We start from the raw sequence: 14768 nt of genomic DNA, 5'->3' as shown, positions 1-14768 counted from the left end.
GGTCACTGGTTCGAAACCTTGTCCGGGCAATGTTCTTTTCCTTTTTTTAATTTTATTCTTGATTTTTTACTGGAGCTTTTACGATCCAATGTTTACATTTATCGATATAAAGCATTTAATGAATAAGTTAAAAAATGCCAAAATCTGTGAAAAGGCCCCTTTAAAGAAAACGATAATAGGCCAACAGTAAACAATACAATACAATGTATTTATGCTAAAAATGCAGATGCGTTTACAATCTTCAAGCAGAGTTGTCGTTCCATGCTCTTACGTACAATCTCTTCCATCACAAGAAAATCCTACCAGATTTGGTAGGATTTTATTGGTGTGTGTAAGTATTATATTATGAAAAGTAGTATCATTTGTTATATATTTTGAAAAAAAATGTATACGTTCAGATTAATAATAAAAAGTTTTGTGCAATGATTTTTTTAATGGATTTAATATTTTCTATTAAATAAGACATTTCTTTTAAAAAGATGACATACAAAAATATATATACACATATAAATACTTGTTTGCATGAATATTTTGTCAGATCAAGAGAAAAGAGGTTAGTTATGTGATAATAAACGAAATAATATTTACATCAATAAAGAACAACAGTGTACACAATTTATTAAATTGACAGTCAGATAAAGAACGTGTTTATCATCAAAAGACTCATCATTAATATAAAATAATTATAAAATGTATATAGCTACAACTTGAACATTCATTCTAAGATGGTAACTTTAAGATACATACCAAGACTTTTAGAGAGGTATTATGGAATAACGTACATCTTAAACAATATTGGTGCTATGTATTGAACATTCCAATGAAAGTAAAACATCCAAACAATCTTTTTTATGTATTAGATGTGTAAATCTTAGTCTAGTTGCAAATTGTCGAATACACATCTGACTTGTATTCCATATCTCTATAACAGATGATTTAAAATTATTGTCAGCAAATTTAACTAAGGTGTACGCTTAAGTTATACTTCGTTACTCTTGGGCACTGCATTCCATCTATCATCAATATATCAATCTATGCAGTTTGGAGTAAATACCTAAAAGGATTTGAAAGTTTTGTTTCGGGAAAACAATTGGATAGTCCATCTACAAAAATTACGTATAAAGAACGCACACTTTCACTTTCTCATCACGGCAACGAAGCCCACAGCAAGCAGCACTAAGGTCATGGTCAGACTACGTGCGACCTTGTTAGAGCCAGCGTTATTCCTGCTTCCTTGACCCGACGGTTTCGAGGTCGAGTCGCCTCTGCCTCCATTGTCGACGCTTTCCTGACATTGAAACAGACACATTTTACTAGAAACGGTATCCATTATATCCAATTAAAATAATGGCTGTTATAATAAGCATAAATGAACGAATGCAAAGTAACGGGAGGCATTTCTGTACAGTTGTGACAGTATCATTAAGATGTTAGAAAGCAACTCAGATGTGAGCCGTGTCATGCTAAAGTGGGTCTTATGCTATATGCGGCCATTCAAGCTCCAGACCAGCCTGCGCATCCACGCAGTCTGGTCAGGAGCTCCCATGCCCGCTATTAAGGTACGTAAAGTATCATTAGTGGACGTGGAAGCTACTGACCAGACTGCGCTACTGCACAGAATGGTATGGAGTAGTGCTGGCTGTATATGGCATAAGACCCATTTTTGCATGACGAAACTTATTTATGTTGGAATGGATTTCTATCAAAGAAACAACAGCGCCATAGTACTCAACCGTCACATGTAATCCAAAATAGGTTCATAATATGTGTTTCAGAAAAAAGATAAATAAAAGCAAGTCCGTTTAATAGCAGTGTAGATGTTCTAAATTTATGGGAATCATAATCCAGATCTGTCTGTTCCATCCACATGTTTTCACAGCTTTGTTTTTGCGTGAATGCTGATGGAAAAGCAAAGAAACCCGGAACCTAAAGTATAACCTCAAACATAGGCTTGTCGTCGAATGCTGGCACTTTTTAATGCCGAACTATATTTTGTATTGGACATAAATAAGTTTGTTATGCAAATAATACCTTATCTATATATTAGCCTCGTTCTGGTAAATCAGGACATAATGCATATGCGTTCAGTGTCGGCCCAGATAAGCCTCTCCAGTCCGCTTTTATGGATTTGCCTTTTAAAGGAAATTCGTTTTAAACGAGAATCCAGTTTAGGCGTAGAGTGTCGTCCTTGATTAGCCTATGCAGACTGGGACGACACTTAACGGACATGCATTAAGCCTATTTTTATCGGAAAGAGACTCTTATTACATGCACATATAACTTTGCCTTGTGAAGCATAGGACCGTCAGTCCATGGTACTTAAGTCCAAATCCTAGCACTGTCGAATAATTTGTGGTTGGTGGTTAATTACTTTTTACGGCCATACTTTCTTGACTGTACTGTTTTAGTTTAATAGTTATCAGTAACTGGCATAAAAACGAGCACTAAATATACACTAAGAATCAGTTTTGAAAGGCATCCCGTGAGAAAAAAATGCGAGTAGTTTAACCTACCTCATTGATTCGACTGTATTTTACATGTTATTCCTATAAATAGTAACAAAACAACGACGCGAGCGGGTCGTTATTCTTATTATTATATCGACCCGCCAAGCCGAGGCGATTTTTCGTCTCAAAAGAATCGGATTACGCAGCTTCAACTAAACAAAAAGACGTCCACATCTAGTCTTAGCAAACGGTGACCAATAGAATAAAGCCACAATTCAACGAAAGATTGAACATTATGATAATCAAACGCGTTGCAAAATTGCCAAAATAAAAATATCGATTGAAACTGAAACTGTTATGTTCATAAGATTAATTACGCTATTTAAGTTTTAACAGGACTCATTAAAGAACACAAATTGGTAAGACACACCTGGATTACAAATGTAATCCAGTGCTGATAATAATGAAATTACAAAGATAAGCTATTCCATTTTATCTTCGTTCATCTCTTAATCTGATTTATTTTAAATCACACTATTTTTTGGAAACGGTTGTATCGAATACTGACCATTCTGACCAAAGAACAATTTACAAAATCGAATGACTTGTCGGAGCTTTTTTTTATCTAAAATAGAAGCTTCCAATGATGCGCGACAAACACACAATCCGAAATACGTTTTGGATTAGCTCGGTGCTTAAAATATGTGTCACGTCCGAATTGATATCCCTAAAATCCAGATAGTCTAGCTTCAACTGGTGTATTTCTTCACAGAAATTAGGTCTCATGACATACGTCATAAATTGCTTAATCAATTGAATGAAACCTAGTGTTTGGGAAGCTGATTCTGTAATAAATTCATGCGAAGGAACAAAATAGGAGGATATGTTTTAGACACGACAGAGCTGGGCCGGACAACTATAATCGACTCTAGCCGCATTATGGCCATTGGGCCGTTATGTCGGTAGCGGGCCGATTATATACGTCAAACCCAGCTTTGCGGTGTGTTATTGTCTAAGTTGAAAGTGTTAGAAACGACGAAAATGAGATCGCGCAAACGAAAGTAGAAAACGTTGCTAACTGTAAAGTTGGCCCCCGCTTTGCAGTCATCTTTTAGCAGACCATTCAGAAACAAGTCCATGGTTGATCCATACTCCATGTTACACCCGGATAGCTCGGTCACACTGCACTTTATCCTTCGTCGCAACTCTCTGAAATTTAAACATTACCTTTACGCAATCTTTTGTTCGAGAGACCATATCTGTAGCAATATAGGGCGTGGTAAATTCACGGGTTGTGCAGAATTTCTGATGAGGGCGGCGAGTACGTGTGCCGAACGTGATAGGGAGGGTGATGTGCATCGACAATTAACGACGAAAGGGCGAATTAATATGTGTTAACGTTTTGACTCATGGCACGGCTGGATCTCAATGGACTAAGTGATGCAATACACTAGGCAACAGCTTTTAAGCACCCCAGATTGATAGAGGATACTAGGTTAGCGTTGAATAGAGAGAAGTTTATGCTGCGAGGCTTAGAACACCGGGAGCGCGAGCGCTTTCGGTGTTTTAGCCGAGCAACATAAATTCTCTCTATTCAACGCTAATCCTAGTTTATCCCATTTATTTTTTTAACGTAACATTTAACATAAATAGATCTAATAACTTTAATAATAATTTTAATTCATTCTTAAAAGCGCTTATAATCTAACGAATGTAACCATGCGTAGTGATATAGAATGTATTTGTTCTGGTACGCAAAATAGTCTTAAAAAAATTCGCACAAAAATTGTAAAACGAGAAAAAGACATCACCATATGCCTCGATTCAATTTTACGCAGCATGCAAATTGTAACAAATAACGACAGCGAAAAAAAGATTTTACTTTTATACAATTCATTTTATTTTCGAAAGAAAATGATCAAAATCCAATATGGCGGCGATTGCTCCTGACAAATTGATGTCGATGTCAACAAACATGTACAGATATAGATTAACACACAGAGTCGTGCTTAACATAAATTATCAAAAAGACTATACTCGCCTAATTTTTTCATGGATGCTGCAGATTTTGATGGCGTCTAGATCTAGCCTTCACATCCTGTAGTTTGTGACCCAAACACAAGATAATCCGTAATAATTCTATTAAGCTTTGAAACACTTGTTGCAAACGGTTATTCTTACTGAATAGACTTTTTTTGATAAAATAACAAAGAAAAAGTTTATTCATCAAAGAAAATACCCTTACGTTTACTGACATCAAAAGCAAAACAATTCGAATAGACTTCTGAACCAAAATACACACCTATCAGTATGTTCTACACACACAATTTCACATCCAAATAGGCGCGCATATTCTGAAAATCAATAGCACGAATAAGCTAGATCTACGCGTAGATCGAAATCCTTCGTTTCACCGGTTCCATCCGAGGTAAGTAGTCCATGGAATATGCACTTTTTCATATTTACATCCAGGATAAATTAACACGAAAAAAATGCGCGAATTCAAAGTTCTATTCCCATACTAGTTTCGTGTACACCAAAAGATTACATCAAATATTTTTGGAAAATGACCAATTAAGTATGTCATTTATGACGCCATCAATCAGCCGATTCAACATTATACGGATGGCGAAAAATTATGTCTCTTGACTAGATCTAAAGGTTGAAGTTCGAATAAATTTAAAGCTTAAGTTTTCTCGACTCTAGAGATTTCTTATACAAAATCATTCAGTGGTAGAATAAAAAGTAGTCCGTGCACGCGACAAGTATATTCAACAAGGTGGGATACAGGCTAGTTTATTCCATGGGGTGTTATACCGTCAATGTCGGTATTAACATGGGATAAAACAGTTTAACTGCTGATTTATGCTTTGATCACGTTTCTCAGCTATGGGATAGACCCATATATTCCTTTTATTTTTGGCTTGTTTTATTATTTTGTAGGAATCCATACATGTATTACTCATGTAGTAATAGCCGGCATTCATTTTAAGCTTATATTCTGATTAATACAAAATACAGAAAGGTCCATAAAGCCTATTGTTAAGTTTGTTCTAGGGATTTGGACCTTCTCATGTTTGTATTAAAGGTATTTTAGAGTTCACAGTGGCGTAGTGGATAAGGTGTCCGCCTAGCAAACGGCATGTAACGGGTTCGACCTGACTGTTGGAGCGCTCTTTAGATCTCTCCAAAAGACTACAAGTACTGGCTCTACCCAGAAAAAGGACTCGAGAGCGCTTCAAAACCCCTCAGGCTGTCGATGTAATCGAGCTTAAATAAATAGGTTTAACCTGTACAATTTAAGGTTTATAAACTACATGTACACGTTCTTACCCACACTTATCACCGTACTGGTTCGGGTCGAAAGGTTTCGTGCTGATTTCGTCGAGCACATCAATGATACCTCCATTGCACGTGCTGCTCTTTGTCTTGGCCAGCGTGCAGACGTACATCGATGTAATCTCTAAAAACATGACGCAGCTAGAAATCGCATAAATAAAATTATGACACGCATTAATGCCGTGTGTGTCATTTAAACGAACGCAGAGTTGTGGATTTCTGAGAACGCACGAAATGTCAGAACAAACGTGGAACAATATCAATCAAAACGCGAATAGAATAGAAAGTAGGTTTAAGAGCGGATATTCGAATATATGAAAACGAGACAAATAGTCTTATACTCAATTCCGATTTGAATATTCGATTTCATAGAAAACAGAAAATCACATTAACAATTTTGTCCAGAGGACTCTCGTGTATTATATTAGTAATGATTGTTATCCGTCTACTTGGTATTGTCGACGGTGTAAGGCTTTAATTAATTTATCCTCATAGAAATAAAAAATATACATAAAATTAATGTTGTTTTTTTAAATAAAAATATATTACCACCAAACCTTTACGAAAATAGCAGCTATTAAAATGTTAAATATTGTTTACCTTTTGTAGCGTAATGCAATGGAACAAATACTCATACAACTCTGCGAAATTTTAATTTATCTTCATTTTTGCTGTTTTAACGTGCAATTACTAACTAATTAAATACAAAAAATGACTACTCGTTTTCATACCGGAATGTGTGATCGTCGAAAAATACACGAAATGTTAAAAAAATTAACCATAGATACTCCAGTTTAATAAATCTTGAATACGTTTGCAACTCACGATGACTTTTGTCACAGTAGGTTTTCATCTGTATCCCGAGACCATCTATGTTGACGAACGCACTTAGCAATTTGTTGATCTGATTTCCGGTGTCCGTCCGCAGACGATTTTGAACACATGACGTCCAATCCGCTACTTTGCTACAAAATGAGCAGCATTCTGTAAAAACTGGGCGTAATCCATTTGCGTAGAGTTTCGCCCCAGACTAGCCTGTGCAGAACATGCAGTCTTATCAGGGAAAACACATTCTCCTAAATTGGATTTTTCGTTAGAATAGACTCCCTTGAAAGAAAAATTTCATACGTTTGAAAGTACCGTCTCTGATTAGCCTGTGCGATCTGGGACGACACTTTACGTACCTGCATTACACCCAGTCCGCCACTTTGCCATAATATATTTTTAAGAAACATTGTTTGCTATGAATTGTTTGGCAAAATGTCTTAAGTTGTTGCAACTTTACACTTTCTTGCAATAATTAATTGATGTGTACTTGTTTCGATTGTTAATCGAAAACTGCTGGAGCTATGCCATGTCACAGATATTTATCGGTATGTATGCAGCATTCAAAAGCAAGTGAACAGGCAATTAAGGTATGTGTTTTTGTCAAGTTTTACAAACAGCGAAGTTTTCGCTAAGCAAAAAAATGTTAACTGCGTGACGCGTTTATAATTATAGTACACCACCTAGAGCTCTGAAATGTTAATATACTACGGTCACCGGAAGCATCAAGCAACAATGTGCGCCTAGGTTTTTCGAAGTAGTTTTTCGACAAACGTAATAAAACAAATAAACACCTGCAGAATATTCCCTTGATTCGCTCGTGTCTGGCCGTGACATTGACACCAGTATCTGCCTCAAACAAGATGTCGTCCAGCGTCTGCTGTGAAGGTGGGAAAAGAAAGTGAAGACTCATAAACTCTGAGGCGAACATTTGCACAGAACACTTGATAAAACCGGACTCAAAAATCAGTGCAATGTCCGGAAGAGGTGAGGTAGTTGGTAGATGATCCATGGTAAGAACCGTCGTCTTGGTGATTGATGTGCTCCTGTGGAGTGTAGAAAACAAAAGAATGTGTGTCATTGAATGTTGTGTGTTTGTCATTGTATGGTGTGTGTTTGATGAACTATATTTCGCGTTTATCTAACATGATGTTCTTTTCATTTGCTATGATATAAGTTGGCGTTATTTTTATTCGGAACACTCGGTTCTTTACAAAGATCTTATGTTTACGTCATACAAAGAACGCACCTTCACGTCATCTTTGACACAAACCGAGTGTCCCAAATGAAAATAATCCACAGGATAGTAAAACTTAAACACAGCATACCATGACAAACAAACAACATACCATGACAAACACACAGCAGACTATGGCAAACCAAAGATCTATAAATAAACAATCATCCGTATTTAGCAGTGGTTTATTTTCCAACTTTTCCCTTTATTATGATTATAGACACTGGACAACACGCATCATATCATTACACGCACAGAGCATATTATTACACGCACATAGCATATGATCACAAACACACAGCATATAATCACAAACACACATCATACGAAAACAAACACAGTGAATACTATGGCCATAACACAGCATACTATTATAAGCACATATCATATGGTCTAAACCCACATCGGTTCAATTGAACAACCGGTATATCTATAGTTAACAGAAGACAGACGAAGCATTCGATACCTGGAAACGGACTCGATAATGTCTTTATAAGCGAAAGACGTAGATTGGTTTAAATAAATGTTTACGTCGAAATTTATGGGATTTGGGAAATGCTCCGCTAGAATTATTTTTTTCCTTACTAGAGTGTCAGAGGTGCGTTGTTTGCGTATATTTAGTACAAAAAATCGCAGGCAAAAAAGAGCAAAATTATTGTGGATAAACGTTTTTTAAATTGTATCATTAATATAAATGTATTTGATAAAAATAATGGTATTGGTTAGTATGTTGAATTTTATATTTAAAGCAAGGCAAAATGCATTATTATTCTTTGTTTTCATATGTGTATATTATTCAAAGTTAAAGTCTGGCAATCGTTATAAAATGTTATCATTCAGTTTTTATTGTGTTAACGTTATTTTATAAGCATGTTAAAATTATGACTTGTTTTCATAAATAAAGAATTAAACATAATGTAACATACCAGCGACATAAAACACCCTACATCTAATTGCCTTTAGTTTTAATTAATGTGGCTCGCAAGAACAATCATGGACTAAGAACAACACAAAGACCCTTTTATATGGGTTATTTCAGTCCCGATATACTTGGTTGTTTGCATACTTTTATGGTATGTTATTGATTTATCACTGTTACCCACCTATTCCCTTCTGAATGTATCGTATTTTTGCTATGCTTTTTGTCTGGAAAATTGTAGACAGCTGCCTACACGACCTATAGGAAACCAAGCCCTCCAGAAAAGCAGTTTTTCCGATGCGATCGTAGTCGAATAAAATGGTTTACATTTTAAATATGTTTATCTCATTTCCCAAATTTATTTTGTCAACCTTTTTGTTACGTTCTTTATATCTTTGGACTGTTAAGATTCGTAGGGAAGGGGACGTCTTAGTCTATTTCTTGCCAAGGTCTCCCCCAAAAGTCGTTATTTCCGATAGTATTGGCACTATAATCAAACTATTTAACAACGTTTAATTTACAACAGACTTGATTAACACTAACAATTTTGACGGTTGAAGTAAGTTTGTTGGCCTCGTAAATAATCGTCTAACCATTAGTCCAGTCAATTTGCATTTCAACCTCAAACTTATTAAAACATTTTGTGTTCAACATCAAATATTAGTTTAATAAGTAATATTGATACAGTTAAACGTTAAGAAGCAAATCGTTGAAAAGCCAAATATTAACACACGTTTGCAATGTCATCAACGTTTTATGCCCAGGATGTGTACTATAGAAGTATCCGCACGCAAAATGTTTTTGTTGATGTTAACATCATTTTGTTGACACTTCAGGCAAAAAATATGAGGCACATTTGAAGAAATTTTGTCAAGAAAAATATGCCTTAAAGGAAGCAAATTTAGTTTGTATGTATTCACATCAAGTATATTTTCGCGACCTTAACAAACATATATTTGAACAAAATCCATGACATAAAAAATAAAAATTTCAATTGTATTTTAATTGAAGCTAGTGTTCAATATGAGACCCTAGACCATCGTAAATAAACCTTTACCTTTTGGGCCACAATTTAAGAGTATTTGCAATAATATGTTTGTACAATTTTCGACACTCGTCCTTGAGAGATCTGTTTAGACCTATAAGAAAGTCAATAAAGATCATTTTCCCTTTTTAAGGAATTGGGGCTCCGAGTGTGGCTTGAGGCATTGTCCTGATGGAACACTATTGACGTAGGATCTTTTGGAAACAGTTTCGGAACGCCATTCCAAAGAAATGTATTTAATACCTTATTGATATAAAACATGCTATTAACATAAGCTTTTTTGTTGATATACCGAATCTCTGTATTTTCCTATTTTCCTCTATAAGAGACATCAGCCCATGCAATGAGGCCTTTGGCAAAATAGTCCCGCTGAACGAACTCAAGTTTGTTGCTAACTCTTTCGCCTTTACTAATGTATTCAACTTTGCGTCACCTTAACGATCCACCTAAATCAAACATTTCCTCGCCAAAGGTAACGAAGTATTTCTATTTTCCACCGTTTAACTTAATGCATAAAAGCTATGATCTAGCCCTCATTTTCCTAATGTGCCTGAGGTTAAGCTGATGAACTTGGGAACATTTGCTTCCAATATGTTGGTGATAATGTTCCTAAAATACTCCTTACATAGACGACTTCTCAAGCTTGGTCAGTGGATTAACTTTTGCGATCACACGATTGATTTTTCTCATGACGTCCGGTATGGCAACATTTCGACATTATCTAAATATTGGCATAGGAAACCTACACTGTTATTTTGGCGTTGATATCCAATATTATAACGAATGTTCATGTTGGAGCCCAAGGAGTTAAAATATCTCATTGGTTTCAACTCATTTTGAATACTCCTAGACGTGTTCTTAGTCTTCATAAAAATGTTCAAATATATTATGTGGGCCTCTCGCACAAACACTTGTCACAAATTTAGCAGAGGTAATGAGCTTTAATTACATTGTTAATTAATTAAATTATCATTTTTGGAATTTTAAATGACCTCTATCCATATAGAGCTGAGCTGAGCTTGTGCTCACATAAAAGTGATAGAATGCAAATTCATATAGTAGATATAGTTTCTATACTTGTAAATTAAGGACCATAACTTATCCCGGAGACCTTAATAGAGGTTTTATAACAGTTAAATAATGGTACAGTTTGGATCAATTCAACTTCGCACAACATTTGACCGTTAAGTACGACCATGACCTTTCTAGTAAGTATACGTGTTTTTTTCGGATTAAACACAAGCTGATATAGATTAACATGTTTTGCAAATTATTTGTAAATCAATAACTGTATTAAAGTTAGAGTTGTGATATGCTCTATAGTGCTCTTGGTTATCTTCTGATCTCTGTAATTTTGCCTTGTCTATAAAATAACCAACCGTTTTGTTGTCCCGCAAAAGAAAGCTTAGTTCTGATACTTTCATGAAAACACATCTAGAAAATTCTCCCTGGTAAAGGGGCATGGTCATTTGGCTTATCAAAATTTACTATAAAATTACAATTATCAGTTTATCCCACGCACGTTTGTTTCTATTATATAAGTCACAAACGGTCGTTAACATATCAATATACGTTATTTGTTGTATGTAAATGCATATATTTAGGATGATATATATAAACGTATCTGTTTTGAAAATAATTCAGTGATATCACTGGAAGACCGTCATATCGTGCGTTCTTGTATAGCATAATACTATATGTATTATAATATTAAAGTTATAATTAGTCTTAGGACTTATCAGTTTGTGTTATTTTTCGGTTGTTTCCTCCAGGTATATGTTTCTAGACTTTCGATACGTTGTTTTACGTAATTGGAAGATTTCACAACATAAGCTAGCAAACAATGAAACTTCAGAAACTGTTTAAGGAGAGTAATTATTGCTTTGATCTGCTTCTTCTGCATCAGAATACCCAACTCTAAAAAAACTATAAAGCTGGGATCATCACATTGAAACGATCAATAAAAAGCATTCAATAACACTGATTTGACGGTCACACGTTCGGATGCTGTGGGGTCGGGTAACTTTGAATAAGGGTTTTACGTGATGGTTTATAATGCCCCATCGTAAAGAATGTCAGCATATCTCTCAGGTCCAAAATCATTTCTTCATGAAATAAGCGCAACAACGGGTATAAACAATATTCAGCGTTTTTTAGGCGATTTGTTCACCGATTTTCTTCTTTTTTATTACTGTTTTTACATCCATTTAATATTTTTACTAAACAAATGTACTTGAAATGATTGCAATTTGATTCCAAAACGACCAAATATTTTAACCTTTTTAAGTATTATGTCGCTTGTATGTGTACAATGTCACTTTTCCAAACTGTGCATTCAGCAACAAGTCTCTTAAAAACGCTAGCGACTCTACTTCCGTTGCGGAAGAAGTCGTCAGATTAATTACTTAGTGTTGTTTTAGATGAAAGGAAATTGATTGTTGTAATGACCGAAGAAAATGAAGTCGAAATTTGAACAACATAATCCAAACACTCAAGAATCGTGAGCGGTTGGATCACTTACATGTCACTAGTATCGAAGAGGCATTTCCCGAACATCATCATGACGACGTTCTGTATAATGACGTTCACGGCGCCCGTGCAGTTCCACGTGGACATCAACTGACTGCACGTGGCGTTGGCCGTTTGAAGATGCTCCCTGGCGTTGCAAATTTTACATTGAATATAAAAGCCTAGTTTTGGGAAATAGAGGCTTAAGCGACACTCTCCGTTGTTATGGTATTTTTTTTATTGTAAATTTCTGTTTAGCGAAAATCAATATAAGGCGGAAAGGGTCGTCCCTGATAAGCATGTGCGGACTACACAGGCTAATCTGGGACGACACTTTGCATATGCATAAAGCCTCATTTTCACAGAGCGAGGCTCGTATGTAGAATACACAATGTGTTTTTGTCGATGAGAAAGCAAATGAAAGCAACATAGCAAATAGATGTATAGAATGTTTACTGAACGTTTTTCCAACCCAGCATTGTAACAAGACGTCTTGATTTTGACGTCACGAGTCCCATGGGATTTTTTTTAAATAATATGTAGGTAGATTATATGTAAATATACAGTGGATATATTAGTTTTTTTGAAAACAAAAGCTACGGACATGTTGGAAATATGTTACATATGTAAATGTTTCAAACATGAAAAGAGCAATTATAAGAAAACCGTCAAAGCATTTAACGCATAGATCTTAATAGCTCTAATAATGGCAATATAGACGTATCGCATCTCTTGAACCATGTTCTCAATGGGCGCTATAGCGGTCTAGATTTTTATAGTTATCAAATAATCAAACCTTTTCTTTTTATTCGATCACAATTAAACAAGATAACATTCTTTTGTAACGAATTAAATGTTTCGATCAAAGCGTACGAATTTCAAAAATATTTCATTATTTCCTTGCATGTATTGTTATATTAAAAATATAAACTAGGATTATTAAGGAACCTACCTGCAGCTTGTCCCTAACGTTGTCATATCAACGCACTGTGACGTCAAAAGGCTCCCCTGGAGACAATTCCAGTCATCCAAAGGTGCTGAAGAAAATTAAGTAATATATTTTATTTTTGGCTTTGTTAGAAATAATAATGCTTATGAAGATTATAATTATGCTAGTGTTGCTGCTGCTTAGGATGATGATGATGATGAGAATGATGAGTATGATGATGATAATGATGATGATGATGATGATAATGATGATGATGATGATGATGATAATGATGATGATGATGATGATCATGATCATGATCATAATTATGATGATCATGATGATGATGATCAGCCCAATAGACCTCAAATCCTAGATATTAAGTTCACTAGACTAATGAAAGATTATCAACTCCATCAACACAGTTATTCAGTTACATATACCACGGAACCCCGATAAATCAGATCCCCAGACAAAACATCTCAAATTATAATCTCACTACATGCGATATTTGTGAGTTAAAGTTTCACAGACGACACCGCTGTACCGTAATGTCCATAAGCCCCAGATCCCGGATTATCCGTCTCAAATCTTAGTACACACTTACTGCTGTTATACATGTTGCTCACGATGGCTGAGGTGACGTCGATATCAAACAAATGCATGGTGCTGTGCAACGTGTGCTTCGGATCTAACTTCACCCGTAACGCTGCGCATTTCATCACGTTTCGAAATGCCCTGAAAAGTAAAAAAGTTTAATAAAATATTATACACTCTCATGTAAACTTAAAAGCGTAACATAACATTAAAGCTCATATCATATTTAAAAGACAAGTTAAATGACAACGACCCGGTAAAACAAGATTTTAAAAGAAAGCCCACAATTCAGCGAGTCAATAGCGGTCGGTCTTACATGGTTGATTTCAAACAATAAAAAAATATGATCAATTTAAACTTGGCTCCCGAACCGTTACTATGTTTAACATGCATAAGGTTGTAATTTGTTTCGACACTTATTATAAATACATGGTTGAATACATTATCATATCAAGGACATGGACGAGTACTGCGTGTCATGAATACTTACTCAGCATTCTGAACCGTGGCGAGGATAAGTCTCACAAATGCGTCTTTATGAAAGACTGGCCGTATTCCATTCTCGGTGATACAGTCCTTTATCTCCGTTTGAAACAGATTCACCAGCACGTTGCTTCCTGAACCCGACACACACAAAACACAACCGAGTACGGTCAGTGCCCTGATTAACTTCATGATGTTGTCGCGGCAATCGCCAAGACTACAGTGTCCGGGGCATTCGAGTGATTTGCTGATCAATGAACAATCGGTCAATTGTTGATCTGTTTGCGCACGTGCTTCAGAAGTGATTCAAAACATGAAGATATTGTCACACATTTATACACTACTGTTTGTTAGTCATAGTGTAACCACATGCGATTTAAGATCAAGTTTAACTTCTAAGACACATCTACTTGTGGAAGTTATTCATGACCTCCATTCAG

The 14768-nt window shown here is 35.5% G+C and overlaps 1 protein-coding gene across 1 annotated transcript; it reads right to left on the bottom strand.

Moving 5' to 3' along the window:
* Positions 1–166: 166 nt before the first annotated feature.
* Positions 167–14532, bottom strand: LOC127856364 (uncharacterized). The gene is made up of 9 exons (XM_052392508.1): positions 14336–14532; positions 13856–13986; positions 13273–13357; positions 12334–12468; positions 7406–7657; positions 6612–6751; positions 5781–5910; positions 3527–3656; positions 167–1288 (listed from the first exon to the last, which is right to left on the bottom strand). Exons 1-9 carry the CDS (start codon positions 14518–14520, stop codon positions 1136–1138), a joined length of 1341 nt encoding a protein of 446 aa, XP_052248468.1. The 5' UTR covers positions 14521–14532; the 3' UTR covers positions 167–1135.
* Positions 14533–14768: the final 236 nt, after the last annotated feature.

This window comes from Dreissena polymorpha, chromosome 13 (assembly GCF_020536995.1).
Source record: "Dreissena polymorpha isolate Duluth1 chromosome 13, UMN_Dpol_1.0, whole genome shotgun sequence".
NCBI lineage: Eukaryota > Metazoa > Mollusca > Bivalvia > Myida > Dreissenidae > Dreissena > Dreissena polymorpha.
The sequence above is the reverse complement of the archived record's forward strand: the minus strand, read 5'-3'. Positions and strand labels throughout refer to the sequence as shown.